At 38.2% G+C, this 26,904-nt stretch overlaps 1 protein-coding gene across 2 annotated transcripts in view; it reads right to left on the reverse strand.

The window, feature by feature from the left end:
* The window catches only part of LOC131692429 (peroxidasin), a 466,662-nt gene that overhangs the window by 185,801 nt on the left and 253,957 nt on the right, over positions 1-26,904 (reverse strand). For both annotated transcript variants that reach the window (XM_058979473.1, XM_058979472.1), the window contains exons 5-7: positions 7,470-7,705; positions 6,674-7,057; positions 6,102-6,287 (exon numbers count right to left, since the gene is read on the reverse strand). In XM_058979473.1, coding sequence (XP_058835456.1) covers positions 6,102-6,287; positions 6,674-7,057; positions 7,470-7,705 — 806 coding nt within the window. The remainder of the gene's footprint in view (positions 1-6,101; positions 6,288-6,673; positions 7,058-7,469; positions 7,706-26,904) is intronic.

Genomic DNA, 26,904 nt, shown 5'->3' on the forward strand with positions numbered 1-26,904 from the left:
GTTATGGCCCATCCCCCGTAGCGAGTTTTTTGGCAGAGGTTTGCAGTGAACGCTCTTCCAGCCGAAGCTCAACTGAAATCAAAAAAGTAAAAAGATTATTGAAGAAAAATGTATTGTGGTGTACTTGAACGGATTGGTTTCCCAATACATTTTTTTTCCTGTAAATAAAACGTGTTAACCAAAAAATGAAATTTTGGGGTCTTCAAAATTTTAAACAAAAATTCATCGCAAAGAATCAAAAAATTTTGGATAAAAAAGGAACCGTTCAAGTACACGAGAATGTAAATACAAACAATTCAAAGAAAAATAATGAAAATCGGATGAATAGTTTTTGCGATATCACGTTCACCGCAACGGTACTTTTCAAACAACTTACTTTCGAGATAATTGCGTTTAAAGTTATGTGTTAACTTCATACGCGGAAGAACCAGCGCGCTGCGAAAGGCTATATTTTGAAATCTAGTGCTCCGATCTGGATGAAATTTCGCACAGATATTTTCAAAAGTAAGTACTTTCAGAATATTCAATAATTTTTTTTCGATCTTTTGAGTTTCAACTTTGTATATAACCCCTTAGACGCAACAGACGATAGAGATCGGTTGTTCCATTCTAAAATAATTTCTATAAGGAAACAATCTGAATTCACATAAGACTCCTGGCGATTTATATGTGGTTCAATATTCAATATGCATGAGATTTACCGAAAGGCTTTTGAAATTTAAAGATTTAATATGGGATCGCAGTGTTCATACCATATTTTCGCACCCATATGTGCGATACGTATGAACTTCACCAGATTAAAGTCTGCTACTAAACCTTCCATTTAAGACTAAGCTTGTGAAAATCAAATTAGCCGTTTTTCAAGGAACGGAAGAGACTTTAATTCTGAAATATTCCAAGAACTAGGAACTTGCAAAATTGTCGAGAAGGACGCTGGAATCAAAAGGACTTTGTCTGACCATCAGCGATCAAGAAGGCTCTAGCAAAACTAAATGTAGATCTTACAAACAAAGGTACCATCAGCAGTTACCGCAGGGAGAGCCGGGAATCCATTATCCATGTTAATGTTTGCCTTGGAGTGACGGGAAAGATGGACTGAAAAGTTTGCGAGGATATACCCACAGCGACCATCAAGAAATCTGGTACAGCATTGGTAACTGGACACGGTTTGAATAACGAGTGAAAGTGGAAAACAGCGATCTTTCACAAGGACGTGTCCGTCGAAGAATTTAAGTTTGAGGGCATCCTCTTCAACCTAAATGCGAACGAGTTAATGGCAGTACTAACAAGGGCGTGTAATGCGACCATACCGAGAAATGGGTAACCGAGAAACGGTCGTCCGCTGTAATACGACGATTACCGATTTACGTATAAGTTATTCCGAGCTTGGAGAAAAAGTTAGAGTGCTCTTAGTGACACCGAAAGAGGGAAACGAGCTGCATGAGGCGCTCTTAACAAAGCAGACGAGCTGAACAAGAAAGCTTGAAGTGATCAGCTTTGCCACAAAGCCAACGCGAATTCTCGAGGAGACGCCTACAAAGTTGGCATGGCAAAGATAAAAGGCCCAGCTGCACCACCTGAAAGCTGTCCGCAGAAGCTAGAGGTCACCATCGAAAGGTTTTCCCCGCAACTTGAGCCAGTCTTCGCCGTACAGTGAGGAGGATGATCACGAAGAAGAAGCTCGAATTACCGACAAGCAGCTGATCGAGATGGCGAAAGCCATGAGTAGAAGGACCAAGTACCAGCCTCTCATATATTGCTGAAAAAGCGATATATGAAAACCCGGATATGTTCAGAATGATCCGATAACTGGAAGCGAAAGAAGCTGATGTTGCTTCCGATGCCGGGAAAACTTGGAGATCTTCCAGCGTATAGGTCAATATGTCTCTTGGTACTGTTAGAGAGAGAGAGTAATCCTGAACAAGCTAACCAAGTACACGAACCGTGAGAACGGCATATCATGGAATTCGACTTCGTTATAGGCAGGTCTACAGTGAATTCCACCCAAACGGTTGTGGGAGCTGTGTTGACAACAGAGAAAAGGATATCGTTATTGCGTGGTGGTTACCTTAGACATGTAGAATTCTTCAATAGTACTAGCTGGGAAGCAATCGCCCATTCGCTGTACAGCATGAGTAACTCTGCAGGATATTTCAGTACCGAACACTGATCTATGAGACCGACAAGGGAGAATGACAACTACGCCCGACGCTGTGGAACGCAATGTACGATGGAATATTGAAGCTGAACCTTCTCAGAGATGCAACAATTTTCGGTTTCGCGGATAATGTGGTGTTCCAAGTAATCGGAGAATCACTAGCAGAGCTTATGGACTATCCGAGTAGATGGCGACAAAACTGGGAGCTAATTGACTCACGCAACGGGCATCGGTATCGGGAGAAAATCCGCCGCTGAGGAATAAATGACTCACTGAGATGACTTGCGAAAACAGGAACTAAATGGCTCACAGAAATGGGAGCCACATGGCTCACGAAAGTTCACCACAGCGATTAACCGAATAGGTGTTCGGAGCTAAACGGCTCGAATGTATGCTCTATTGTATCATTTTGTCATAATTTTTCCTGGACAATATATAATCATGTTTATACAAGGACATACCTTAAGTACCACCATTAAACCTGAAATAGATTGTTAAAATCATGTAAATGGAAAAAGCGAAATTGAAATTTCAACAAAAGAACATTCTATTCGAAATATCTCGTGATCTCGATCTTGTACAGTGTATCTACCTTCGGAAAACCTGTTCGGAAGATCAAGAGCTGTGAAAGACCAAATAGTTTTCAACTCTACCACTAGGTTGTGCCAGTGATCATGCTATTTTTTGAGTTCACTGCATCTCAAGACCGAATCAGCCTCCCCACGATATAACGCTTTGATGCAGTCTCGTAGGGCAGAAGGAAGGAAGAAAAGTAAGGACTATTTTAAGTGGTTATGCACGAAAGTCAATTTTGAAAGTAGTTATGCAGTCATTGTCAATGCACATTTAAAACTTTACAACTTCACAATAATAAACACACACAGACATTTTCACATCTCGACGAACTGAATCTAGTGGTATATGACACTCGACACTCCGGGTCTAGCCTGACAAGTCGAGTTTCAGAGTGATTGCATTCCTTATATGAAAAAGGCAAATATGAACTGATGATTCCTATACGTTTTGTAAATCCGTACGACTGCACAACAAGATGGGGGAAAATGCAAGTATTTTGAAGATGTACACGGAACAGAGCCAAATGACTATCATATACCAAGCAAACAAATCTACAAGTTTTCAAACACAAGCAATAAACCAAACCTGCCGTTTTCACTAGAGCTCGAAAAATTATAGTATGCATAAAATGTACGTTCACCAGTTCGCCAGTCCATATGTAAAATGCTACAATCCTGTTTCTGTACATTGTTATTAAGGAGGGTCATCTTTGACCAATTTTCATGCTTTTTGTGTAAAGTCGTGCCACTACAACGGTTCGAAAACTATCAAAGCAACCAAAATTTCGGATAATACCTAAAAGTACTCCTTAATGTTCATATTAAGTTCTTAGTGATCATTCAAGCTTTTATCGGGAATTTAGACACAGATTAAACCGCTATTAGAAATTGTACTGTTCGAAAAATTATTTAAAACGAAAAACCATCCCTTTCTTATATGAACTTTTGATTGATTCAATAAAGTTTGCTTGAATTGTTTAAGTAAAACAACCACGCTATCCGAAATCACCCTGGGGAAACGTCCACGAGAACGATCGCAGGAAAATGTTAAATGAAAAAAATATACTTTTTTTGTTTTAATAAAAATAAATTTTTATTTTTTGTTTGTCACCCCCTTCAGAAAAAAATTGTACTTGGACATAATTTTTAAAAAAGATTTGTAATGGCCTATTGTCCGTGTTTTTCCAAAGGAGACGTTACGATTATTTTTCGTCGCAGCAATATTCGTAGCGCGGCGTACGATTCGTCGCAATGTATTTCTTATGGGATGAATGACGCTTTAATAAAAGGTGGTGCAATTTTGTGTAAAAACCTTATTGTAAATAAAACATACGAAAACCTGAAACTTTAGAAGCACAGTTTTCAGTCAGTTTTTTTGACAAATTCAGTTAAAGTAAATAATTAGCACACGATAAACTTGGGTAATACATATTTTTCAACATTTTTCAGCATTTGTTTTATCATTTTTCTATAATTTATTCAGTTTCAAAGTGTTATTCGTGCAGGACTCGAAACTGCGTTTATCTCACATCTAGTTGCTTGCCAACTTCGCGAAAGTTCGGTAAACTCATAAGTAATACAACAGTGATGTGTGTAAGAAATGTTCCATCCCACTGATAGGTGGATTAAATCGGTTTTAGTAATAAGCGATTACAAATCTATTTCTACAGACTAAAATCGACTGTCATAACGATATTGACTCTTAGTAGACATCTTTATGAGTCTTTTCCTACATTGTTACACGATTGATGGTTTACTGGGCCCTTCATAACAGTTTTGGAAAATATGAATTTCGGCCAGCTTTTTCGGTCAAATACTCCTATGTGCGGCAATGCCATATGCAGTTCCAATTTGGGCAAGTTGTGCTACTAGGAAAAAACGCTCCAAAGGATTCAGAACAAAATTCTGAAAATGATTTTGATGCGGCCTCCCTGGTTTGCCACAAAAGTATTGCACATACTAGCAAACGTTACATATTATGACGAACAGTATTATAAGCGATTTCCGACAAAAAGCTCTCTTTATAGTTTATCAGTTAGTTTATAAGATTTGTTTAGCTCCTTATACACATGACAATTAGGCTTAAAACTTCCTATTGCAAAAATCACTTAGCTGCGAAAGCATATTATATCTTAATAATAATTAACCGAATCATATAAACAATAGGGATGAAAAGTTGCCACTTTTGGCTGAGCACCAAATAGAAAATAAAGTACAAAAAAATCTCCTAATTTGAAAAAAATCATCATCAGATATTCTGGCGACAATTTAGGACACAAGTTAGAAAAAAAAAACTTCTTAATAGTGTTTTGTCTTGATCTTGGGTCTTTAAAACTAGTTTAGTTAAGATCCATTCAGCCATACTTCAGAAATACGAATGAGAGTATACCATACACAGTCATTGCCTAAGTTCGTCGAACTGAGTCGATAGGTATATAAGATTCGGTTCTCAGGGCTCCGGAAAAAATGATTAAAGCACTTTCCTTTCAATAATAAAAAGGAAAAAAACAGATTAAGACGCATGCAGTAAACTAGGTAAAAATTTGACACTTAAGCTGCTTCTACCGCAATTATCCAAATTTGTATTGCACATATTTGCCCCAATACGGAATCATCATCGAATTTCCAGAATAATCCCTTTCCCTTTTGCAATTCAACGAACATCGTGCCATGGGGAGGGCTTATCGGAAGTATTATCTTTCACTGTTCCCGTATGGGCGTTGTATTACAGTGCTATACTTGGACACAACAGCGCCGTTTGCTCGCCCCGAGGCTGGATTTACACTTTTCCACAGTCTCTACCGTAGGCGGCGATCCGAGGTACAAACACGATTGGTGCCGTTGGCTTAAATTGGAAGTATTTCTATCGCCACCTCCACCGGATAAATAGGATCAGGAACGGCTTAATTTTCGAGTGAGTGAGTTTCGCCGTGCGGCGGGCATGTATTTGGGATGTACTTTTAATTGCTTCGGTGACCCGTGTATGAATTGTCGTGAAATACAGTTATCGATGTGAACTGATTACGTATGCAGACATTAAATTGGAGTACCGCTTGTTTGAATAAAACTCTTCCGCTTGAACCCATTCGGAATAATGGACTGCCTCGGGTGGAGTAAGTTTACAGGTCACAGGACATATTGATAAAGTCTTCAGGGGTTAATATTTTTCGGAACCAACTTGACAACTTTCGGCCAAGCGTTAATTCAAGCTTTTTTTTATTATTTTTCTATGTGATGATTTTTCACTTTTTCGTAGTAATCGCTTTCAACGATTCCAAATTAATTGGATTTGCTGCTTTCCAGCTCAAAGGCTCGTCTGCGAACTTTTGCTTTGCTATGTTTGTGTGTATTCAAATTATTACACTTACCGTTCACGCGTACGGTGGCGTTGACAGACACGTTTCCGATTGCGTTTCCGGCGTAGCAGCTGTACACGCCTCCATCGTCCAAGGTTGCCACCGGCAAAATCAGCGACCCATTGCCGAACAGCTTGATGCGGCCATTCTGGATGTTTTGGTTGTTGAACTTCCACAGTATGCTCGGTGTCGGGGCTCCTGGGGATCAGCAGAGAAGCGGAAAAATAAACATAACTTTTTTTTGTGTAAACGAAATTATCCGCAGCATGAATGGGACCTAATTTTTCCCGCTGAAACCATTACTATCCCAAGGAAAGTTTAAAGGATTTTTTTCCTGTAATCGTTAGGATACACTAGAGATGTATTCATTCGAAAGTATATATAAATTATCTAAACTTTAAAAAGTGAAAACTCGCTCCTGAAACAGTGCCTAACCTACAAAGCTTTAATATGTTAAGCATTTTCCTGCAAATTTTATTCTTAAGGTTCAATTAAATTTGATTTTTTTGCTTCGTTGTAAAATCAACACAACCATCTATTTTGTGCTTTTGGGAATACGAACCAACCCTTAAAAGGCAACTCACCTGACACCACACAGTGCAGCACAACTGGCTGGTTCTCGGTCAGTTCCAGTTCGGCCGGCGGAGTCTGTATGAACTTTGGTGCCTCGGCCTCCGTTTCGATGACCTCGTTGTTGACAGTCATCCGTGCCGGACGGGACTGCACTTCACCCATGTTGTTCTTTGCCATGCACTCGTAGCGGCCGGCATCGGTGGCAGTGACCTCGTCGATCCGTAGCGACCCGTCCGGCAGCACATTGATTCGGGTATCGTCCGAGTGGATTTCGTTCGTGTTCAGCATCCACACAATTTCCGGCCGGGGGTCGCCGACGGCTTTGCATGTGAACACTGCCGTCTGGCCGTCGCTTATCTCGATATCTTTCGGCTCGGTCACAATCTCCGGTTTGGCTGCGTGGGTGGAATTGATAGAGCGAGAGAGGGAAAGGGCAAAATGAATCGTTAGTGCAATGAAATTCCTCGGGGGAAGGAACCGGGGTCGGTCTGTGAATGCATATAAACTGATGCTGATAAGAATTTCATTAAACGGGCAGTAGTCAAGAGCATCAATGATACACGAATAGTTCTACAGTATGATCTCATGAAAGACTCGAACGCAGCGTCAGACCCAATTTGAAAAGTTCTAGAGTTGTTACGACAACATAGCCACGCTATTGATGGTGAAACAATTATAGCAATCCAGGCTCTGACGCTCCGTCAGTGCCTCTGTTTGTGCCTTTATTCCGGTACCTTTCACGAGAATGAATGCATTTTTGGACACTAGGCTACTGTGTGATTATTGTATGCTCGACGCGATACTTACTACAGTGGAAATCCTCTTCGGTCAGATCGGTTACACTTTTGCCGGCGAGAGCTTCCGGGGATCTGCATCCACTGGATGCGAGAAGAGTCCGCTGTGAGCGCTGCAGCAGCTTCAGGAACCACACTAGCGAGCAGTCACATTCCAGCGGGTTGTCGTCCAGTCGGAGATGTTTCAGGGCGGGCAGAGCCTCGAAAGCACCCTCGGGAATATGTCGGATTTGGTTTCCATACAGGAATCTGTGATGGTGAAATAAAAAGAAACCAAACGGATAGTATGAACAAATGCGTGAAGACAGGAAAGGCGAAGGGTTTGAAGGTTATTTTCGTTTGATAGTTGACTGGGGTTCGGTGTTCTATTACTTTATAGGAATAACACACGGACACTGTGCGAAAAATTATGAGTGCAAGTATGAAATGAGATTTCAAGGAATTGTTCGTTGCCGTTGAGAGAAGCTATACTCTCCGTGTCGGTAGTTTTAGAGCAGTTTCGTATTTTTAACCAGCCCCCTATCAAGAATGGCGTTTCAGTACAGCCAGCATCACTGCCATGAAAATCACAATAATATTTTTTGATTGAATCATTAAAAGCTAAATTTGGTTACTAAGTGCGGATTTTCTGAATGATATGGTACCTAATCATCCCACAAGATGCGAAACTTCGTGTGGAATACTTGAATATAGCGCATAGTGCCGAACATAATTCTTTGTTTGGGGCTTTTTAGCTTAGTTATAGTAAGTAGGTCGCTGTCAAACTCCATATGTTGGTATAGGGTTGCCAGGAGGCTATTTTTACCTCATGCGAAAAATAGTGACATTCAATATACGAACGCGCGCGGACGCGAAGTCGGTAGTGCAGATTCCGGCGTTACTCAAAACTTTATTATTCGTCGTGTTTTGACAGTTTGCGGTTCTTTGAAAGCTTAATTAGTGGAATTGTGGCATGAGTGCAGGCGGCATATTATGAGAAAGTCGATGGTAAAATTATGTTATCAAGTCACCTTATCGCTATATGACGGGCCAAAAAGAAGTGGATCCATAAACATAGTCATTCATGCGCTATGCGAAAGGACATAGAATCTCCTTTCAATGACAAGATCTCGCCATTTGAATTTCCAGTACTTGGTAAGACACTGCCTGATGGTTTGCATGAGAAGAGCGCGTAAATCGTATTACCGTTTGTCAGATAAAAACGTAATCAACAACAGCATGATTCCGAAGAATTATGTGATCAGTGAGCGAATTCTTATCTTGTGATTATAAACTAACGACCCACGACATCCAGTCCAAACCAATTGTGTACAATGAAAATAGTGAATAAAATTCATAAAATAAATGTAGTATATATAAAACATATAATAAAAGTAATGTAAGAATGCATGTGAGTTGTTGCATATATCACAATAATTTGAATAAAATGGATGTGCTGTTGCAAAAAAACATTGAATAAAATTTTCAACGGATCTAGTAGGGGACGGTGGGGAGTTATGACCCATGGGGAGTTGTGAACACCGTCAATTCCCGCTAAGCTATAAATGATAGAAATGTGGTAACTATCACACTAAGCCAGCCAAAAATTGTTCAGTAATTTCTTTTGACGACTTGCACAGTAAACTGAAATTTTTACTGAGCTGTCAGTAAATTGTTAAAAAAATAGCAGTAAAGTTTTCATTTTTTAGCGATTTTCAGTAATATTGCGAATAATTTGCTGAAACCCGCAATATGTTTAACTGAATTTCTCAGCACTTCTGTTCTTTTCGGTACATGAACATTATCCAGTAAAATACTGACTGATTGTTCGGCAAAATTCTACCAACATTACCGAACCTCGTCAAAAACTTACAAAACAGGTACAGCAAACCATCTGTCAAGTCGCCATTTTCAGAGGAAACTGCTGACTGACCAGTATTTTTTGACGTTTGGATAGAACGGATTGCGGAAAGTTCGGTAACCGAATTGTTTTACTGAATTGATTACCGGACGGTTTGCTGTTCAAAACCCCAGCAAAATTTTACTGTACCCAGTAATTCAAATTAAGTGTGTACTTTTAAATGTTTCTACTGGTATGACGTCACTTTCTTATTAGCAAATGTTGCATTAACTCATGTTCTTGGTGTTTTGGTAACTGGCGAATAAATATACCAAACAATTTTTTTTACTCTATTGTATTTGTGATATGTGGAGTCCCGTTATGTAGCTGATTTCAAAGTAAATTAGTGCAAAATATTCCTTGAGAAATTGGCTTTCATTGACAAAAAAGATTTGGATAAACCCTTAGTGTGTCGATGGAGATACGTATTTTTCGAAGATATGTAAAGTGGGGAGTTGTGAACCTCCATTAGTGGGGAGTTGTGAACCATACATTTCAGTGAATTATAGTTTTTTCTAAAATAACAGTATCATAATTCGTAAATCAGGGATGACTCATACATATTATGATATACGAAAGGTTCAATTTTATGCGAAGAACAGGATTCTACCATAATTTTAATTACCCGTGTCGCAACCGCGAATTAAGGTGGCTTCGGGCGAATCATGTTGTTACCTATCCATTACGAATCAGATCACTTTTCCATCTCATCTTTAGTTTAGAAATATCTTCTATAGCCCTAATAAAAATAGACCACAAAAATATTCCATTTCTTCTACTTTTTGTGATGGTTCAAAACTCCTTACCAAACTGAAAAATACCGATTCCATGCATTCCACGCAATCTGCCGTATCTCAAACAAGATAATGATTTTTGACATTAAAAATAACTTAGTCCACTATCTGGGGCTAGGTGTCATTCTAAAATCTAAACTATCTCCCATGTAACGAAACTATGTAAGGTTTGCACGCTTATAACTCCGATATTACTAGATGGATTTTAATAATTCATACACCAACCGATTCAGAAACACCTAACTTAAACATTGGTAATAATTTAATATCTCCCCAATAAAAGTAGACTTTTGGAAATTGGTAAATTTAAAAAGTTCACGAAAAACGGGAAAATTGCCATTCGTGAGGCAGATTTCTCAGACACAGCCGTCAAGAGAGGGCAGCTTAGTTGCTCAATGAAACACGAAAAGTCATAAATAGAAGCAACGCATGACCGTTTAAATCAGTTGTTGCTCTTATCCCATACGAGCAACATCGTCTCCGGGCGACGCAATAAGCGCTATCAATTTTCGGTAACGTTGGCATTTGCACACACTCGCACCTAAGTGACTAAACCATATACGGTTAGTTTATAAATAGAGGTGACGCGTACACGTTTGAATCGGTTTTTGTTCTTATGTCGAACGAGTAAGATCATGGCTGCAACGTCTGGGCACTACAATAAGCGGTAGACGCTATGCATTTTCGGCAGCGGTGGCCGTATGAGGATTTTTCGGGTACCAGCACGGTGTCACAGAATGATTTGCAAAGTGGGTGGGCGGGGTGGTTTGGATTTAATTCAATAGGGTGTGTGCTGCTTAAGGTTGCACAGAGAATGCGTAAAATACGCAAACGAAAAAAGCAGTTTTTTTCCACACCGTATGTCAGATCTTCATAAAAATCAATCAGCAGTACTGTAACAACATTCTACATAAGCTGATTGATTTTTATGAAGATCTGACATACGGTGTGGAAAAAAACTGCTTTTTTCGTTTGCGAATTTTGCGCATTCTCTGTGCAACCTTAAGAGTGTTGCGTTTGAAAAAAATATATTTATTTTTATGCATGCGTGTGCGTTGTAACTTGTTAATCCATGTTTACGGCGCTTTGTAGCTGCGTAGGGTAAAGAGCCTATTGGTTTTCATGTTTCATATTTCGGTTATATGTTTTTTATCAGTAAGGCATCTGACAACGTGCTTCTGTAGTTATTGCACTGTTCAGCAGCGTAGTATTTTATATAGGAGAGTACACTCAGGTTTTTGACGTAGGACTACGTCTTTGTTTTCGATATAGGGGTGCACGTTGCAAATTCTACAAAAATGGTATGTAACGAAAAGTGGTCCAATTTTAAACGCATATAATTCAGCCATCTCACGATAATTTTTCAAATTTTTTGCGCATATCGCCCCGAAATACTTCCAAGAATGGATTCCAATTGATAAACCCAAAGATTTTTGATATCATGACATTAAAAATTTAAATAATAAATAACCTAGTCAAAATATCGCGCATTTACACACAGAAGATAGCGCTTCCCTAGTCCAGCACGACAGATTTGTGTACCTAGCGCGCTACGCTTCTATGAATGACGTCATCATCGACTATTTAAACGGACGGATTTCGCCAAACAAGCTCAGTTACCTATTGAACAGCAGGCGAAGCAGATCACTGCGCTGTGTGTTTTCACAGCCAGTGTAGCTGAGTTAGAAGTCCGTTACACTGCCTGTGGTGGTACGCTATGCTATCTTTTGTGTTGTGCTCGTTTCCAGCACACTTTAATGTATAATTATTCGTACACAAAATAGTTTGTGCATGCGAGCTCCATTTGCAAACACGGTTAACGGTCGTGGTATTAGTTGTCTCTTTCGCTCTACCCATCATAATCAGCGTTCATTCATTTTGCTTTGTGCGCTTGAGTTTAATGTTTGAGGCGAAGGTGTAGGTAGGTAGATCTAATTTGTTACTAAATTGCACAACGAAAGTTTATTGTTTACGTTCGATTGATTCATTTCTCCTTCACGTGATTCATGTTCACTCAGCCTATAGTATTTTGATTCTACTAATAGGTACATACAAAGCCTATTTATGAATAAATACACTGCCACTTGAAAAACCGTTGCAAAAACGCATCTTGTCCATATATAAAATTGTTTTCAATTCTTGTATATTTATAGTTTCGATATATGATAGCGAATGCAGTGATATTTGTATGCGTACTTTAGGAAAGTTACAATAATGGCAAAATATAACGAGAATGCTAGGTCTATACATGAAATGTGTTTATATTGTCTAAAATTTGATTTTTCTTCACTGGTCCGGGTTTTTTACCACACAAAATCGAAAAGATTTTACAAGCTAATCTTATGCCATAAAGATTTAGTTCCAGATGTTAGTTCGGTCACAGTTTCCTGTATTCTTTCTTCAGATCTTCTTAAATAAGTTTAATCGGATTCGATCACCTACTACAAATAAAATGACCTGATAACCAAGAAGGTTTGGTTCAATATGTAATATTCGATGTTGATTGGTTGTGATTAAACCATACGTAAGAAATATATTTGATTTATTATTACTATAAATATACTAAGAAAATAACTATTTTACATTAAGTAGTATACTCCTACGTCTACAGCTCGTGCAACCCTTATAGGGCTGCCCCTTGTAGTTTTTTACGCGGATTTTGAAATTTACGCGGTTTTCATAAACGCGTTTTTTTTTAAATTTACGCGATTTTCATTTACACGGCCTGTATCCCCTGCGTGAAAAATCTGAGTGTAATTGCATCGGAAACAATCACATTCCCAGCAGAACTTTTTGTTTTCTAATTTGAAACACTTTTGTTTCGTACTGCACACAACGGAAAATTTTAAAACAGAACTTACCGTCCCAGCAGCAGTTTAAGCGGGTGTTCTTTTTCGATTCAAATTCAAGCCATGTCTTAAGCGTTACTGGACTTAAATTTGTTTTCCCAGTTTATCCAGTCAGAATATCTGTCCTACCCTATGTATTTAAAACACAGTTCTAATTGCGTTTTAAAGTATACAACAAATAGAACGGTTGGGTATACTAATTTAATTTTAAAATAAATCTGTTTTAAATTATGAAACAAACCACTGTACTGAAGATATAATTATGTCAGTCCTATTACCACATAAAACACCTATATAACATAAAACGCTGCAGAATTGGTTTAATAATACAATGTTTACACTACAGAGTTATAACACGTTTTAATAATTAGCAACATCAAAAATGCCACCAAGATAGCATAAAAACCCGTTTTAACTGGTAGTGCGAACGTTGCATAACAATGTAATTTATCAAATAATTTCATTTTTTCCACCACTAATCGATCAAGAAATACTTAAACTTAAGATTGTTTACTTAAGTTCATTAGTACATTATTGAAAATTGAAATGTAAAATGAATTACTTAAGTTCATTAGTACATTATTGAAAATTTAAATGTAAAATGAAATTTCATATTTCATGGAGAATCTGTATATTTCCGTTGGCGGGCGTGGGCTTTTTCATCACAGTTCTCAATATGGAATTTTTCTTTTGAATATATTTTTACTAGATGGATCAGCCAAATAATACCAATCACCTAGTGAGGTACTTGATTAATTAATAGATAACCGTTAAATGACCTTCAATAAATTATGTTTTAATGGGGAGGGTATATAGCAAATTGAAACATATGAAAACAGGCGAGTAAACAAGAACGTGATAAAATTCATTTGCATGCTCTTGAAAAAAGCTACATTTTTAATGTCACCGTGGTCGTGTCCTGTACACAACCCTTTAATTTTTTTTAATTCGTTTTTTTGATAAGGCACGTTTACGTTAGCTTAAAAGTTCGATTTATATTTGGAATTACTTAAAACTAGGGGATTACAAATTGATTTTTTTTTAATTGAAACTAATGAGATTGTATAGCTATCTTATATATCTATGCAAGGGTGTAATATAATTTTCGTAAGATTAGGGGGTCATTAAGTTTTTATGGCAATATGGTTTGACAATTTTTAGTAGTGAGATTATTGGAGCAAATAATGTTTAATTAAGGGGGACAATTTTCACGACTATCTTCAAAGTAGAAATAACTATTGAATTTTGTAAAGACTCGGGGACAAAAATTAGAGTTATTTTTATGTGGTAGTAGAGTTGTGCATTTTCAACGAGATTATGTAATATAATAGTTAAAACTAGAAGAGACAGGAAGATCTAAATGCTTCGGGATGATATTTGGGGGGGGGGGGGAGTAGAGGTGTTACTTCTGGGTATAAGAGTCAAGAGAGGGAGGGTGGACAAAGATGGCAGGGGGAGAAAATTATTTCAGTTTCAGGCATTGGGAGGTCAACGGGTGGCCTTCATCAGGAAGAATCATGTACTGGGACGCCGGGTGGTTCTCCTCAAGCTGGCAGGGGTTTCTCCAGACGATTTCGTAGTACGGCTCAGATGTGGATCGGCTACATTTCGAGTTGTGCGTGTGATGTTCGTGCTGTAGGTCCCGTGTTTGTTGGCTCATTCGACAGAGATGTTTTGTGTCGCATCAAACCATCGTGGGTGTATGGTACAGGTGGAAGAGAGCGCTTCTGAGAATGATAAGGAAAATGAGAAGAGGCAGTTAAATTTGTTTATTGATGGTTTTTACGAAGCTGTATATAAGGGACATATGGAGGACTTCGCGGTTTGCCAGCACATCTCGAATCGGGACGTTGGGTTGTCTTCCTCGGGCCCGGAGGGTGTCCATAAGCCGAGACCTGGCGGAACTGTACTCGGTGCATGCCCAGACAATGTGCTCGATATCGTGATAGCCGTCTCCACAAGCGCAGAAATAACTATCCACGAGCCCAATACGTTGGAGATGTGCATCCAGCGTGTAATTGTTTGCCATGAGTCGGAACATCACACGAATGAAGTCATGACCCACATCCATCCCCTTGAACCAAGGTTTCATCGATACCTTAGGGACTATCGGATGTAGCCACCTTCCTATTTCACCATTGCTCCACGAGGCTTGCCAACTTTCGAGGGTTCTCTGATGAGTAATACTGAAAAATTCGTGGAAGCAAATTGGTCTTTCATAAACGTCACCTTCTAGGGCACCCACCTGAGCTAAGGAGTCCGCCTTCTCATTGCCCGAAATAGAACAATGAGAAGGGACCCACACCAAGGTAATCTGGAAAGATTTGTATGATAAAGCACTCAGTAGCTCCCGTATTTTACCCAAAAAATACGAGGAGTGCTTTCCATGTTCCATCGAGCGAATAGCGTCAATAGAACTCAGACTATCCGAGACGATGAAGTAATGGTCTGCGGGTAATGTGTCAATGACTACAAGGGTATACTGAATAGCAGCTAGTTCTGCGGCGTAAACTGAAGCGGGGTCACTGAGTTTGTAGGAGGCGGTGAACTTTTGATTGAAAATACCGAAGCCAGTGGACCCTTCGAGGTTTGATCCGTCAGTATAAAACATCTTAGAGCAGTCGACTTCTCGGAATTTATTATAAAAAATGTTTGGAACCACTTGTGGGCGTATGTGGTCCAGAATTCCACTAATCTTGTCCTTCATGGATGTGTCGAAGAAAACAGTAAATTCAGAAGTATTTGAAATGCACATGGTTGGGATCGTAAGAAGAAGGATTAATATTCTGCACCATGTAGTCAAAGAACAGGGACATAAAACGGGTATGAGAATTGAGCTCAACAAGCCTTTCGAAATTTTCAATCACGACCGGGTTCAAGATATCGCATCAAATGAGCAATCGATGTGAGAGTTCCCAAAATTGATTTCTCAGCGGAAGAACGCCCAACAGGATTTCGAGACTCATCGTATGGGTCGATTGCATGTACCCTAAGGCGATACGCAAACAACGGTACTGAATTCTTTCGAGTTTGATGAAATGTATGTTAGCGGCGGAGCGAAAGCAGAAGCATCCGAATTCCATTACCGACAGTATCGTTGTTTGATACAACCTAATTAGGTCTCCTGGGTGGGCACCCACCATGTTCCGGTTATTGTACGAAGAAAGTTGATCCTTTGTTGGCATTTCTGTTTCAGATACCGAATATGGCATCCCCAAGTAGCAACGCAAGACAATCGTTCGTCCTTTAGCCTTTGCGAAAGCCAAATTGTGTATCTGACAGTAAGCCATTTGCTTCGACCCAATTGTCAAGGCGAAACAAGATCATTTCTCGAATAAGTTCCGGATATATGACATCATTGCAATCGGTCGATACGAGTTGTGGTCGGAGGCTGGTTTTCCTGGTTTTTGGATGGCGATGACACTCACTTATCTCCAATCATGTGGGACAATATTACCCTCACGAAACTTATTAAATAAGTTCAACAAGCGTATCTTGGCCGAGTCTGGCAGATTCTTCAACAAGTTGAATTTGATTGTGTCTGGCCCTGGAGCTTTATTGTTACACGACAAGAGAGCGAGTGAGAACTCCACCAAAAGGTGTTTCGTTCGCGTTATCGTTAAGTGACGCGGCGCGGTAGATCTTCTGTGCCGGTGCGAAATCCGGACAAACCTTCTTGGCAAAATCGGATATCCAACGGTTTGAATATTCAATGCTCTCGTTGTTACTGTTTCGGTTTCAGAAACGCCGGGCCGTGCCCCAAAGACTGCCCATCGATGTTTCTCTCGTTAATCCATCAACGAACCGGCGCCAGTGACAACTTTTTTTTGGCTTTCATCAAAGTCTTCATTCGTGTTTCAAACATCGCGTACTTCCGATAGCTAGCGGGTAGCCCATCGTCTCGGTATATCTTATGCGCGGCAGCTTTCTCGGCGTATACGTCTGAGCGCTCTTTGTCTCACCACGGATTGGAGAACGTTTTTGTATATTCGTGTCAGATTCTGGTTTAGTCTGAGTTTGATTTGTGCTGTCGAGAATCAAGCCAGCCAAAAAGCTGTACTCTTCCTCCGGAGGAAGTTCTTGGGTAGATTCAGTGTTGTCTAATATCGCAGCAGCACAGCTCTTCCAATCGATATTTTGTGTGATTACGAAATATTGATTGATTCCAATGGGGGAGGAATCCGTGTCATTTCACCCGGATTTTATGATGTCATGTAGCCGGCGGTGCCCAATCGCGGTGTTGGAGGGAATATATATAGAAGCTATGCAAAGATCTTTGCCTTTGGTTGTTACTTGACAAGCGACAATTTCAATACCTCGTATCGAGGGAAGGTTAATTCTGTAGAAAGAATAGCACTTTTCGATCCCCAAAAGTATGCCTCCGTAGGGGTATCTCGATCCAAGCGAATAATATTAAAATCTTAGAAGTTTAGGTTTATATCGGAAGTTAACCAAGTTTCACATAATACAAATGCATCGCATTTCAAACTATTTATTAAAAATTTGAATGAATCTATTTTTGGGATGATACTTGTGCAATTCCACTGTATCAAATCTGTGATCTCGTTCGATGAGTAAGCCATCGAAGTATACAATCGCTGAAAGGAGGGGCCATTTTGCAATCCACAATGTCCGAGAGTTTGATAATTCCAGTGCGGCGATTATTCTCGAAATGAAACAGAGGATCACTTGGGGCTTTTGATGTTCCGGGAAGTGCTGGGAACACCTTCTCTGAGTTTAATCCTCCGAGACCAGGAGCTACTTGCTTCGGATTGGTTACAACACTTCCAATGGATGTCATTTTCGGAGCCCCATTGAGGGATACCTTCTGGCCTTCACAAGTAATGTTCCTCTTCTTCCTACAACTTCTAGGCACCCAAGTAGATGTTCCCTCTTGCTGGTCATCAGCCTCGCCCTCGTCTGGAGGTAAGTGAGCATAGATGTTTGTTGAAGATGGTGGCGTAGCTTTCTTTAGCATTTCTGCGAAAAAACGTTCGGATCGTCCCGCAAGGAAACAGTTTAGTTTATCCCCGCGTAGGTTGTACACGGAACACGCCGAGATATCATGCAGAATCTCTGCACAGTAAGGACACTTCTCAGTATTCTTACTGCACGAATCATCCACATGATTCTCACCGTGTTTTCCACAACGGGCCTTATTGCTACAATAGGTCGCTGTGTGACCCAATTGTTTACACTTTGTGCAATTCATGACCCGCGGTACAAACAGATGCACAGGCAGACGAACCTTGTGCAACAGGACGTAATTTGGCAAAGCGGTACAAGCGAAGGTCACCCGATAAGAGTTTGATTGGGGATACGTTTTTGAACCATCCCCCTCAACTACGCTTGCACTCCAGTATTTTCACTGGCTGAAGTAAGCGGTCTTTAAAACGGCCAACCTCGTACTGCAGCAGATCCTCGCATGTCAAACTCTCATCGGTGACAACGCCTACAAACTGTACTTTTACAGCTGGAATATGCACGTAATAGTCCTTCGTAAAGTGCTCGCAGCAAGCAATATCGTTTGCCTGCTTTAAGTTAGTCAACACGACCCTCAGCCTGTCTGAGCGGACCTTTTTTATTTCGGTCACAGCCGAGAATCGTTTCGTCAGATCTTTCGAAATCTGTAACAGATTCAGCGGTTTTGTTTTGGGCCGGAAGTAACTGAGATCCTGAAATCATGAACATAAGTCACACTGCTCTGCCAGAAAAAAATCAACATGACCCTCTTGAATAAAATATCACGAAAACGTGAATATAAATTGCGAATATTGTGACTAAAATCCTGAAATTATGAACATAAATCGTGCTACACTGTCAGAAAAATCCTAAAATATCACAGTAACGTGATGAGAAATTACGAAAATCGCGACTAAGCTCTTGAAATCATGACCAACGCTTTAGTTGATATACGATAAACCAGTGTATCCCCAAATTAAGAACAAGAATCATAACAAAAACTAAGCATGTCACAGTAACCCAACCAAAATTTACAATGCAACGCCGTGTACATATTTGCGCGAACTAGTTTTTTAAAAACACACTTAGTTTCATGAATACGAGGATTACTATCTATAATTACAGGAACTTTTTTCACGATTTTCGTTAATCACTCAGTTCACGAAATCGTGATTGTTTGTTCATGAATTTTTGAACGGATTTTTTCCGTGTATTTATAAGTGAATTTGTTGGGTTTCGGAGCCTTCATTCGCATGTATAGAAAATGAACTTTGTTTACATTAAATACAAATTTTGTAAGTATTCCTCTGTTCTAAAAGAATATTTAAACGAAAGCTTTATGTTTTTACAGTAAAACAGCAAAAGTAACAGCAAACAAAGAGAGGCTCTCATTTTTAGATTGGACCTAATAAATCTTAACATGTTATCGGAAATCTGTTAATTTTCTTTTTCGTAAATAAATATTTATCAGCCACAAAAGGAGGGGGCTGTTTGCACACATTCAAAACCTCACTCGAATTGCTATTATTCCATTGATCCAGTGCCAGTAAAAAAAATTACCGGAACAGTGTCAGCACATTCATTCAAAAAACTTATAAAATGTCAAACAATACAAACTTTTTTAAACTTCAATACGGTTCCACGGAACTGCATGGTGAAAAATCCTGGTCTTTTATTTCTATGTTCCATTCTCATTTTATTGCACTAATTTGCTATAAATAAATTCATTTTGATGAAAGCACCTCCTGTAGTAAATAGACAACAGCGACTGCACTTTGATTTCCATTTCCAATTACCCAGCGCACTTGTGACAGAAAAAATAAGCAAAAAGCATTCACTGCCAGAGTTGTTCCCAAAGATGTTGCAATACTTTCTATTATTTTGAGCTGAAAACCGTTCGTCGGCAGCAGCAACGTCGTCGTCGTCATGATTATCCCGTTAATTCCACGAAAACGATAAAACACAAGCAACTATAGGCGAAAGCAGTATCCAACGGGAAAACTGTGGGCAGTGAATATTTTCCTTTTAATAAAATAATTAGCTTTCGCGAATGCGGCACAGAAGTACAAGGGAAGTGCAGAAAAAACAGAATGAATTGTCGAATCGTCTTTGTTGGATATCCTACCGTGAGCTGGTCGGTCGGTCCTTCCGTTCTTCCGTCAAGCTCTAGTAGAACGTAACAACCGAACGGAAGTAGAACAGTGAAATAAATTTTCATTAGGTAGGTTTGTCGTTTTCGTTTTTCTATGACTTGGGCTGCGGAGTGCACCCGCAAAGTGCTACCGGAACAAAGCCAAACACCATTCCGGGCAACCGATCAAAACAGCTGAAATGGGGTAAAGCATTTTGTTGGATGCTTTCCTACTCACTAATGGGTAGCTTTTAACGTGGAAAGGTTTATCAATCCTAGTCTGGTGATGGTAGGAAAAAGCTCCGCTTTCATCAGCCCAGTCGCTGTTTGTGTTTGGATATTTAGCACTAACATTTCTGGAAATGTCCTGTACGTTAAAAGTCGGCTATGAATAGTACAATTGCGAAGAACTCATGAGACTTTTTTTTTGCTGAAAAGTGATTTTTTTTTCTATTCGAAACAAATAAATCCGATTATGTGTTACTTTACCCCGAGTACCCTGAACCAGTATTACTATGTATGCACTCAGTCCTTTTTGCGGTGATAGTACATTCATACATCACAGAAAAATTCACACGCTGCGGCATGGCTTCAGGGCACTTCATCAGACAAGGACCCCGCAATACAATTTATAATTAGCCGCATGCCACGGTTGGGAGATGTCGGAGAAAAAGGAAATGGAAAATTAACACACTCAAATTGAGCTATTAGGAGCCTTATTTCGTTGGTTGTATGACCGGTCACCATACAATGCGGAAGCCAAGGGGTCAGTAGTTTTGCACGGAATTTCATAGAACGGGATCGTTTATTTTTCCAAAACATACGTGCAATAAATTTCAATGAAATTCCACAATTAAAATCGTTGAAGCCCAGTTTCAATGATCTGGAACGATTTATCGTCATTCGCTGTTGTTTTGTTTTCATGCTTAATGGATGGACGAGCGTACTACTAGTTAATAGTACCGGTAATAAATATAATGTTTGATCCATAATGAATTTATTGGTGCATTTTCAATTAACTAATTGAATCTTAAACAATACACTTTTAGAAAATCTCCCGAGATTTGAAGAGATACGGATTATTGTCATAAATGATTTCTTTTATTACATTTATCGATAGAGCTCTACTTTCTAAATATAACAATAAATATCTTCACTTCTTAAGGGGGTGGTCTGCTTTACAAAATCGGAAAAATCGTGTTTTATTGCTTAAAGCAGCGTTTCTCAATTTTGTACCACGGATCCCTTAGAAATCATCGATTTGTTGCTGATTCTTTGAGCCATTTAGCACCTGTTTCCGTCAGTCATTAAGCTTATCACGATCCACCCGACGGTGAACTCAAGGTGGGAAAATACCGGTTGAGTACCGGTACGGCAAACCAAATTTTCACAAGTGTTTATGTTTCCTTTACATTGTGTGCGGTCTTATCGCTGGTTGTGTTTATACGAGACACGAAAACCTAACCGAGTTTCGTTTACACAGTACCGCGGTTTGGTTTTGATTTTCGTTTACCGGTGCACGAGTATGGGAAGGAAACACGAGAATAACGAAACCAAACTTCGGTTATGTTGCGGTTGTGTATTCGGGTTGATGTTTATCGGCTGTGCTAGTGTTGCTCGTATTTTTATTAAGAATTCTAAACAAATTTCTTTATAATATAAGGTATCTATTCGGTAATTGAAAAAATGTCTTCAGACATATTTCTGTTCAAATAAATTATGTTCGTGGTCATCAATAGCGTTCCTTAACTCAATATTACGACATTTTCATAATGATTTATCACCCGGAAGTTTGCAATATGGGTATGTTTGCAATATGGGTATGTTTGGTATGGGAAACTGCCCAAGAATTGAAAGTAAAAGGAAATTTAATAGCCTCCGCTTTTTTACATTTCTTATAAAAGAAATGTATAGAATTCGCTCAAACTTTCAAGATTTTTTCCGAGGCCCGGAGGGCCGAGTCTTATATACCAATCGACTCAGCTCGACGATTTGGGACAATGTCTGTGTGTGTGTGTGTGTGTATGTAACGGACAAATTCTCATTCGTGTTTCTCAGCAATGGCTGAACCGATCTTATCCAAACCAATTTTAAATGAAAGAACTAAAAAACAGTATGAACGCTATTAATTTGTTTTTGATTCTGATGTTTAGTTTCCAAGATATGAATGTTTGAATGCGCAAAAATGGCGTTTTTTGCAGTTTTTTTGAATTATCTGCCGAAATTGACAATATAGATTAACAATTTATATGTTTTTAGACAGCTTTAACGAATACCTTTCGAACAAGCTATAGATTGTTGAAATCGGACTATTATCAATAGAGATATTTAACATTAAATGCGGACGAAAGATTTTTATCATTTCCCATAGCCAGAAATATGACCAAAAACATGTAATCTATTATTAACGACAAAACGGCTTATTTTAGGTCAATAGTATCTTCGGAGAATTTAATGGAGGAAATATGCCCTTTCTTTTGGTATTGTGCTTTTGCTGATTAATCCCCCTATGAGTGAGATATTTTCACAAATTTTTTTGGAAGTGATTATATCGAAATGATGCCTTCAGCAAATTTGTAGCTCTTACTTTTGCGAATAACTTTACTGAAGACTTCAAATATCTATTTTGAATACTTTAAAAGTTATGGCTTGTTGTTTGTTGATTACTCTTTGTCGCCTATTTATTGTTCAATATAGTAATAATCCATTGAAATAAGCCAAACATTATTTCGATAAAACGAATTTTGTATTTCATTTTACTATCTACAACCGCTAGAAATAATCACCGAACACTTCCAAGTTATCTGGAAGGAACTTGATAACTTATCAGTACAAAAATGTTCATTTGTGCGAACCTTCTGACTGTAATTTTTCCAACTTATAACCATCGGATCGATCTGAAACATATCGGCAAATGAAAAGCGAAATAAATAACTCCAAGCAACGGCGTAGCCAAGAGAAGGTTTTGGGGTTTAACACCATACAACCCCCCTCCCCCCTCCACCACACCCAAAAAAAATATTGGATTGAAGTTGAAAATTTATTGATGCAGACTGATTTAATTCAATATTACAATAACAATTATCTGATCCGTAGATTGATAACCTGTTGTTGTAAACATCATGAGCACTTTTGATAAATTGTCGGAATGGGGTCCTGATATGTAACTGATCTCTTGGTCTTGATTTCACAGTTATCTAATAGCATCAATATCAAATTTCTGCCTGAAAACATTCCAATAGAAAATTCCAGAGTTCTGTAATCAATCATAATCCTCAGATTTATTTTCAAATTGATCTCGTTTTTGTAGAGATGTACTGTAATAAAGGGTCTTTATTTAATAGGAAGCGAAGTTAAAATTGATTTAATGTCTATGAAACATAGAACTGCTCACCAAAAAATGCATAAATTTCAACATTTGCTAAAAATGTTTTTGCCTTTCTCATTCACTCTAAAATTCGTCGATCTAATCCCGACCGGGAGGGCCGAGTGTCATATGCTAATCGACTCAGTTCGTCGAGATCGGAAAATGTCTGTGTGTGTATGCATGTCTTTATGTATGTGTGAGTATGTGTGTATGTGAAAAAAAATGACCTCTGTTAATCAGAGATGGCTGGATCGATTTGCACAAAGTTAGTCTCAAATGAAAGGTACAATCTTCCCATCGGCTGTAATTGATTTTTTTTTATTGATTGGACTTCCGGATCCGGAGTTACGAGTTGAAGAGTGCAATCACACAGCAAATTCCAATATAAACTGAAATGAAAAATTTTCAAAATCAAATTTGTATTTTTGATGCCAAATGACATTATAATGCATGAAACATTGAGATTTGATGTAAACTCGAAAAAATTACGTTTGACAAAAATTGATTTTTTTGGACTTTGGTACTTTTTTGCTTGTTACTATTTTCTGAAAAATTAATTCTGCATAATTTTAAAATTTCAAAAATTACGGTTTCGGAATTATGCCGTTTAGACATTAAGATCGATTTTCACCAAACCCCCACCAATTGTAAAATTGGTATTGTAAAAAAACGTAAGGGCGATACTTCAATGCTGATAGGTGGGACCAAAAAAGTAAACAATCGCCAAAGGGACTATATACTATATATACAATCATTTTGTCAATTTCAATAGCAAACACAAATTTTAATTTAATAATTTCAAATACTTCATGAAGTTTTGGGTTTCGATCACTGAATCATGCAATCTAGGATGTAAAAAACACAATAGTTCTTAAATAGGAAATAAAACCAAGTCTAAAAATATGCACTGTTGATTTTCTTTGAATGGTGGGTTTTTTCAAGAAAAAGCGTTGATTTCTTAATTCTCAGTCGCGTTGGAAATTTGAGTAAAGTATAAACTTTAAATCGATTAAAACAAATCGATTTTTTTTTGGTTCAGTACAATATACATAACCCCTTTAGAAAAATCAGTTTTCCCACCACAATGCATTGATTGAGGAATTTAGATATTTTATTAAGAGAGCATTAGCAATAATTCGTTTGTATGTCTATTTTATGGGCCATTTTTTCGCCTTCCCATTGATTTGGTTTGAGATTTCTAGCACTGATGTTGTCCTATGCTGATTTGAGTGATTCTCTGAGTCCTGCCACTATCCCATGTAGTATGTGTTATCAAAAACATCGCGAAGCATCAAGTTCTAAATGTTCTCAAACGATATAATATCTGAAGAGAGTGATAAGAGTTATAAGAAATGTCTCATCACACTGTTAGGTGGATTAATAACGTTTTTATACCTATGATAGCAGATCAAAATTTAAGATGACGGTATATTCAAGATATTCTGTCATCTAGAATCACGCGACATGGACATTTTAAATATAAGAAATATGTCAAAAGATCGCAAATTGATGCCTGCCGTCATTTAAAATCTGAAATGGCGAGCTATAATCAATACTACTGGTATTCAATAACGTTTTAATGGTAAAAATATCATGAAACAAGGGTATTTTTGATATTGAAAAGTTGTGTAGAGATTAAAAATTGTTATTCGTCGTCATTTTGCATCCCAATATGGTGTTATTTTCATGACGATTTAGCATTTAAAAGCATGCATATTTAAATAGGCATATATTTCCAAGGAAACGAAACAATAATTAGTAAATTAGAAATTCAAAATGGCGGCCTATTCATGATGATTTAACAACTAGCATGGTTATATTGTGGACCAATATCCACATTATTGTTCGTTTACATGTTTTGTTGTAATGAGACAGATAACTTCGTGATTGGACACAATGTGAACAAATTTTTTTTATTGCGCAACATTTTTTAAAAATTTAATTGTTCTGCAGTAGATTTACATACACACATCGACTGGTATCGCCGGAAATATTTATTCCTTAAAGAAACTTAGTTTTTAATGGCGGTCTATAAAATGAAAGTATTTTTGTTATTCGTTAGTTGGTTGTTGTCTCCATGAATTAAGTTTTTTTTGTAATTTAGTGGTAGTTTTCTCTAAACTCGAATGCTCGCGACCAAACCTTCTAGATGTTTCAAAACGATGTACAGTAACAGCAAAAATAACAGAAATAGGGGACTTGTGGGTAAAATGAACAGGGGGTAAAATGAACAGTTAGCCAAATCAAGTCAATGTGAGTTAAATTTAGAACAAACTTCACAGAAACGTGACCTGCCAGAATATAAGGTCTTTTGTGGTGAAATTTTAATTTTATTGTGAAAATGGTGTTAGATGACAGTAGTTGAACCTCTTGCAGATATTTCACAGCAATAAGTAGGGATCAGGACAAATCGGCTCAATCGGAACGGCTGTTTGAAAATAAAATGTCTTAGGGGGTAAAATGAACAGGTTGTAGTGGGGGTAATATGAACCCACTTGCTGCTCCAAGTACCAAGCCTCAAAATTAATCGCTAAGTTCAAGTTGCTATATCTTCACTGTTCTCCAACAGATCCTTAAATTTTAAACACCTATGGATAACCCCAAGTTTGTAAATGTGTTTCCATGTCACAGAATTGTAAATTGGTTAGTATTACATGAAAATTTCATTTTTCCGTGACAAGGTTTTTTGCCTTCAAAATGCCTTGTGTATATGCAATGCTCATGAGCCGCTGGGACATCAGCATTGCTCGGAAATTGCTTTTCAACGCTAAGCATTGCATACATACAGAACATTTTGCAGGTCACTAGAAGGTGTTCATTTTACCACCAGCACATGTTCATTTTACCCACACGCTATAAACATGTCTCTTTTTGGACATGTTTTGAAATCAAGAATAATGTTTGAAAACTTGTGTTTATTTCGAAATATTTTCACCAAATATGTACAAAACATGTCTAACAAGAAACATATAAGGTGATTGTAGTATCTTAATCACTCATTAGTTAGAAAATAATGACTCTGCTTAACGTGTTCATTTTACCACCAGTTCCCCTACGTATTACCAGCACTCAGTAAATAAGAACCTAATCGTGAGTTTCCCCCCACATGCGTCTGAGTTGTTTACCATATGTAAATAACACACACATACACGCAATTGCCTCTGTGCAAGGATAGATGTATCAATACGATGCGCCGTAGCGGTAATAATAAGGATATATGTATACAAAATGCGGGTGTGTGCTCGAGATTATTCGAGAATCGCCTAATCAGCGCAACCAGACGTGGATTAGATCTCATTGATACGACTATTGGCGATATAAATACAGGCCACTTTGAATGCATTGAGTGTTAATGTGAAGTTTCAAGTGATTCAACTCATGTTTAATTGATTTAATTAATTTTATTGATTTCATTAATTTAATTGATTTTATTGTTTTTGATATTTTATTGACATCGCTGATATCA

Source organism: Topomyia yanbarensis, chromosome 3, assembly GCF_030247195.1.
Source record: "Topomyia yanbarensis strain Yona2022 chromosome 3, ASM3024719v1, whole genome shotgun sequence".
Classification (NCBI taxonomy): Eukaryota; Metazoa; Arthropoda; class Insecta; order Diptera; family Culicidae; genus Topomyia; species Topomyia yanbarensis.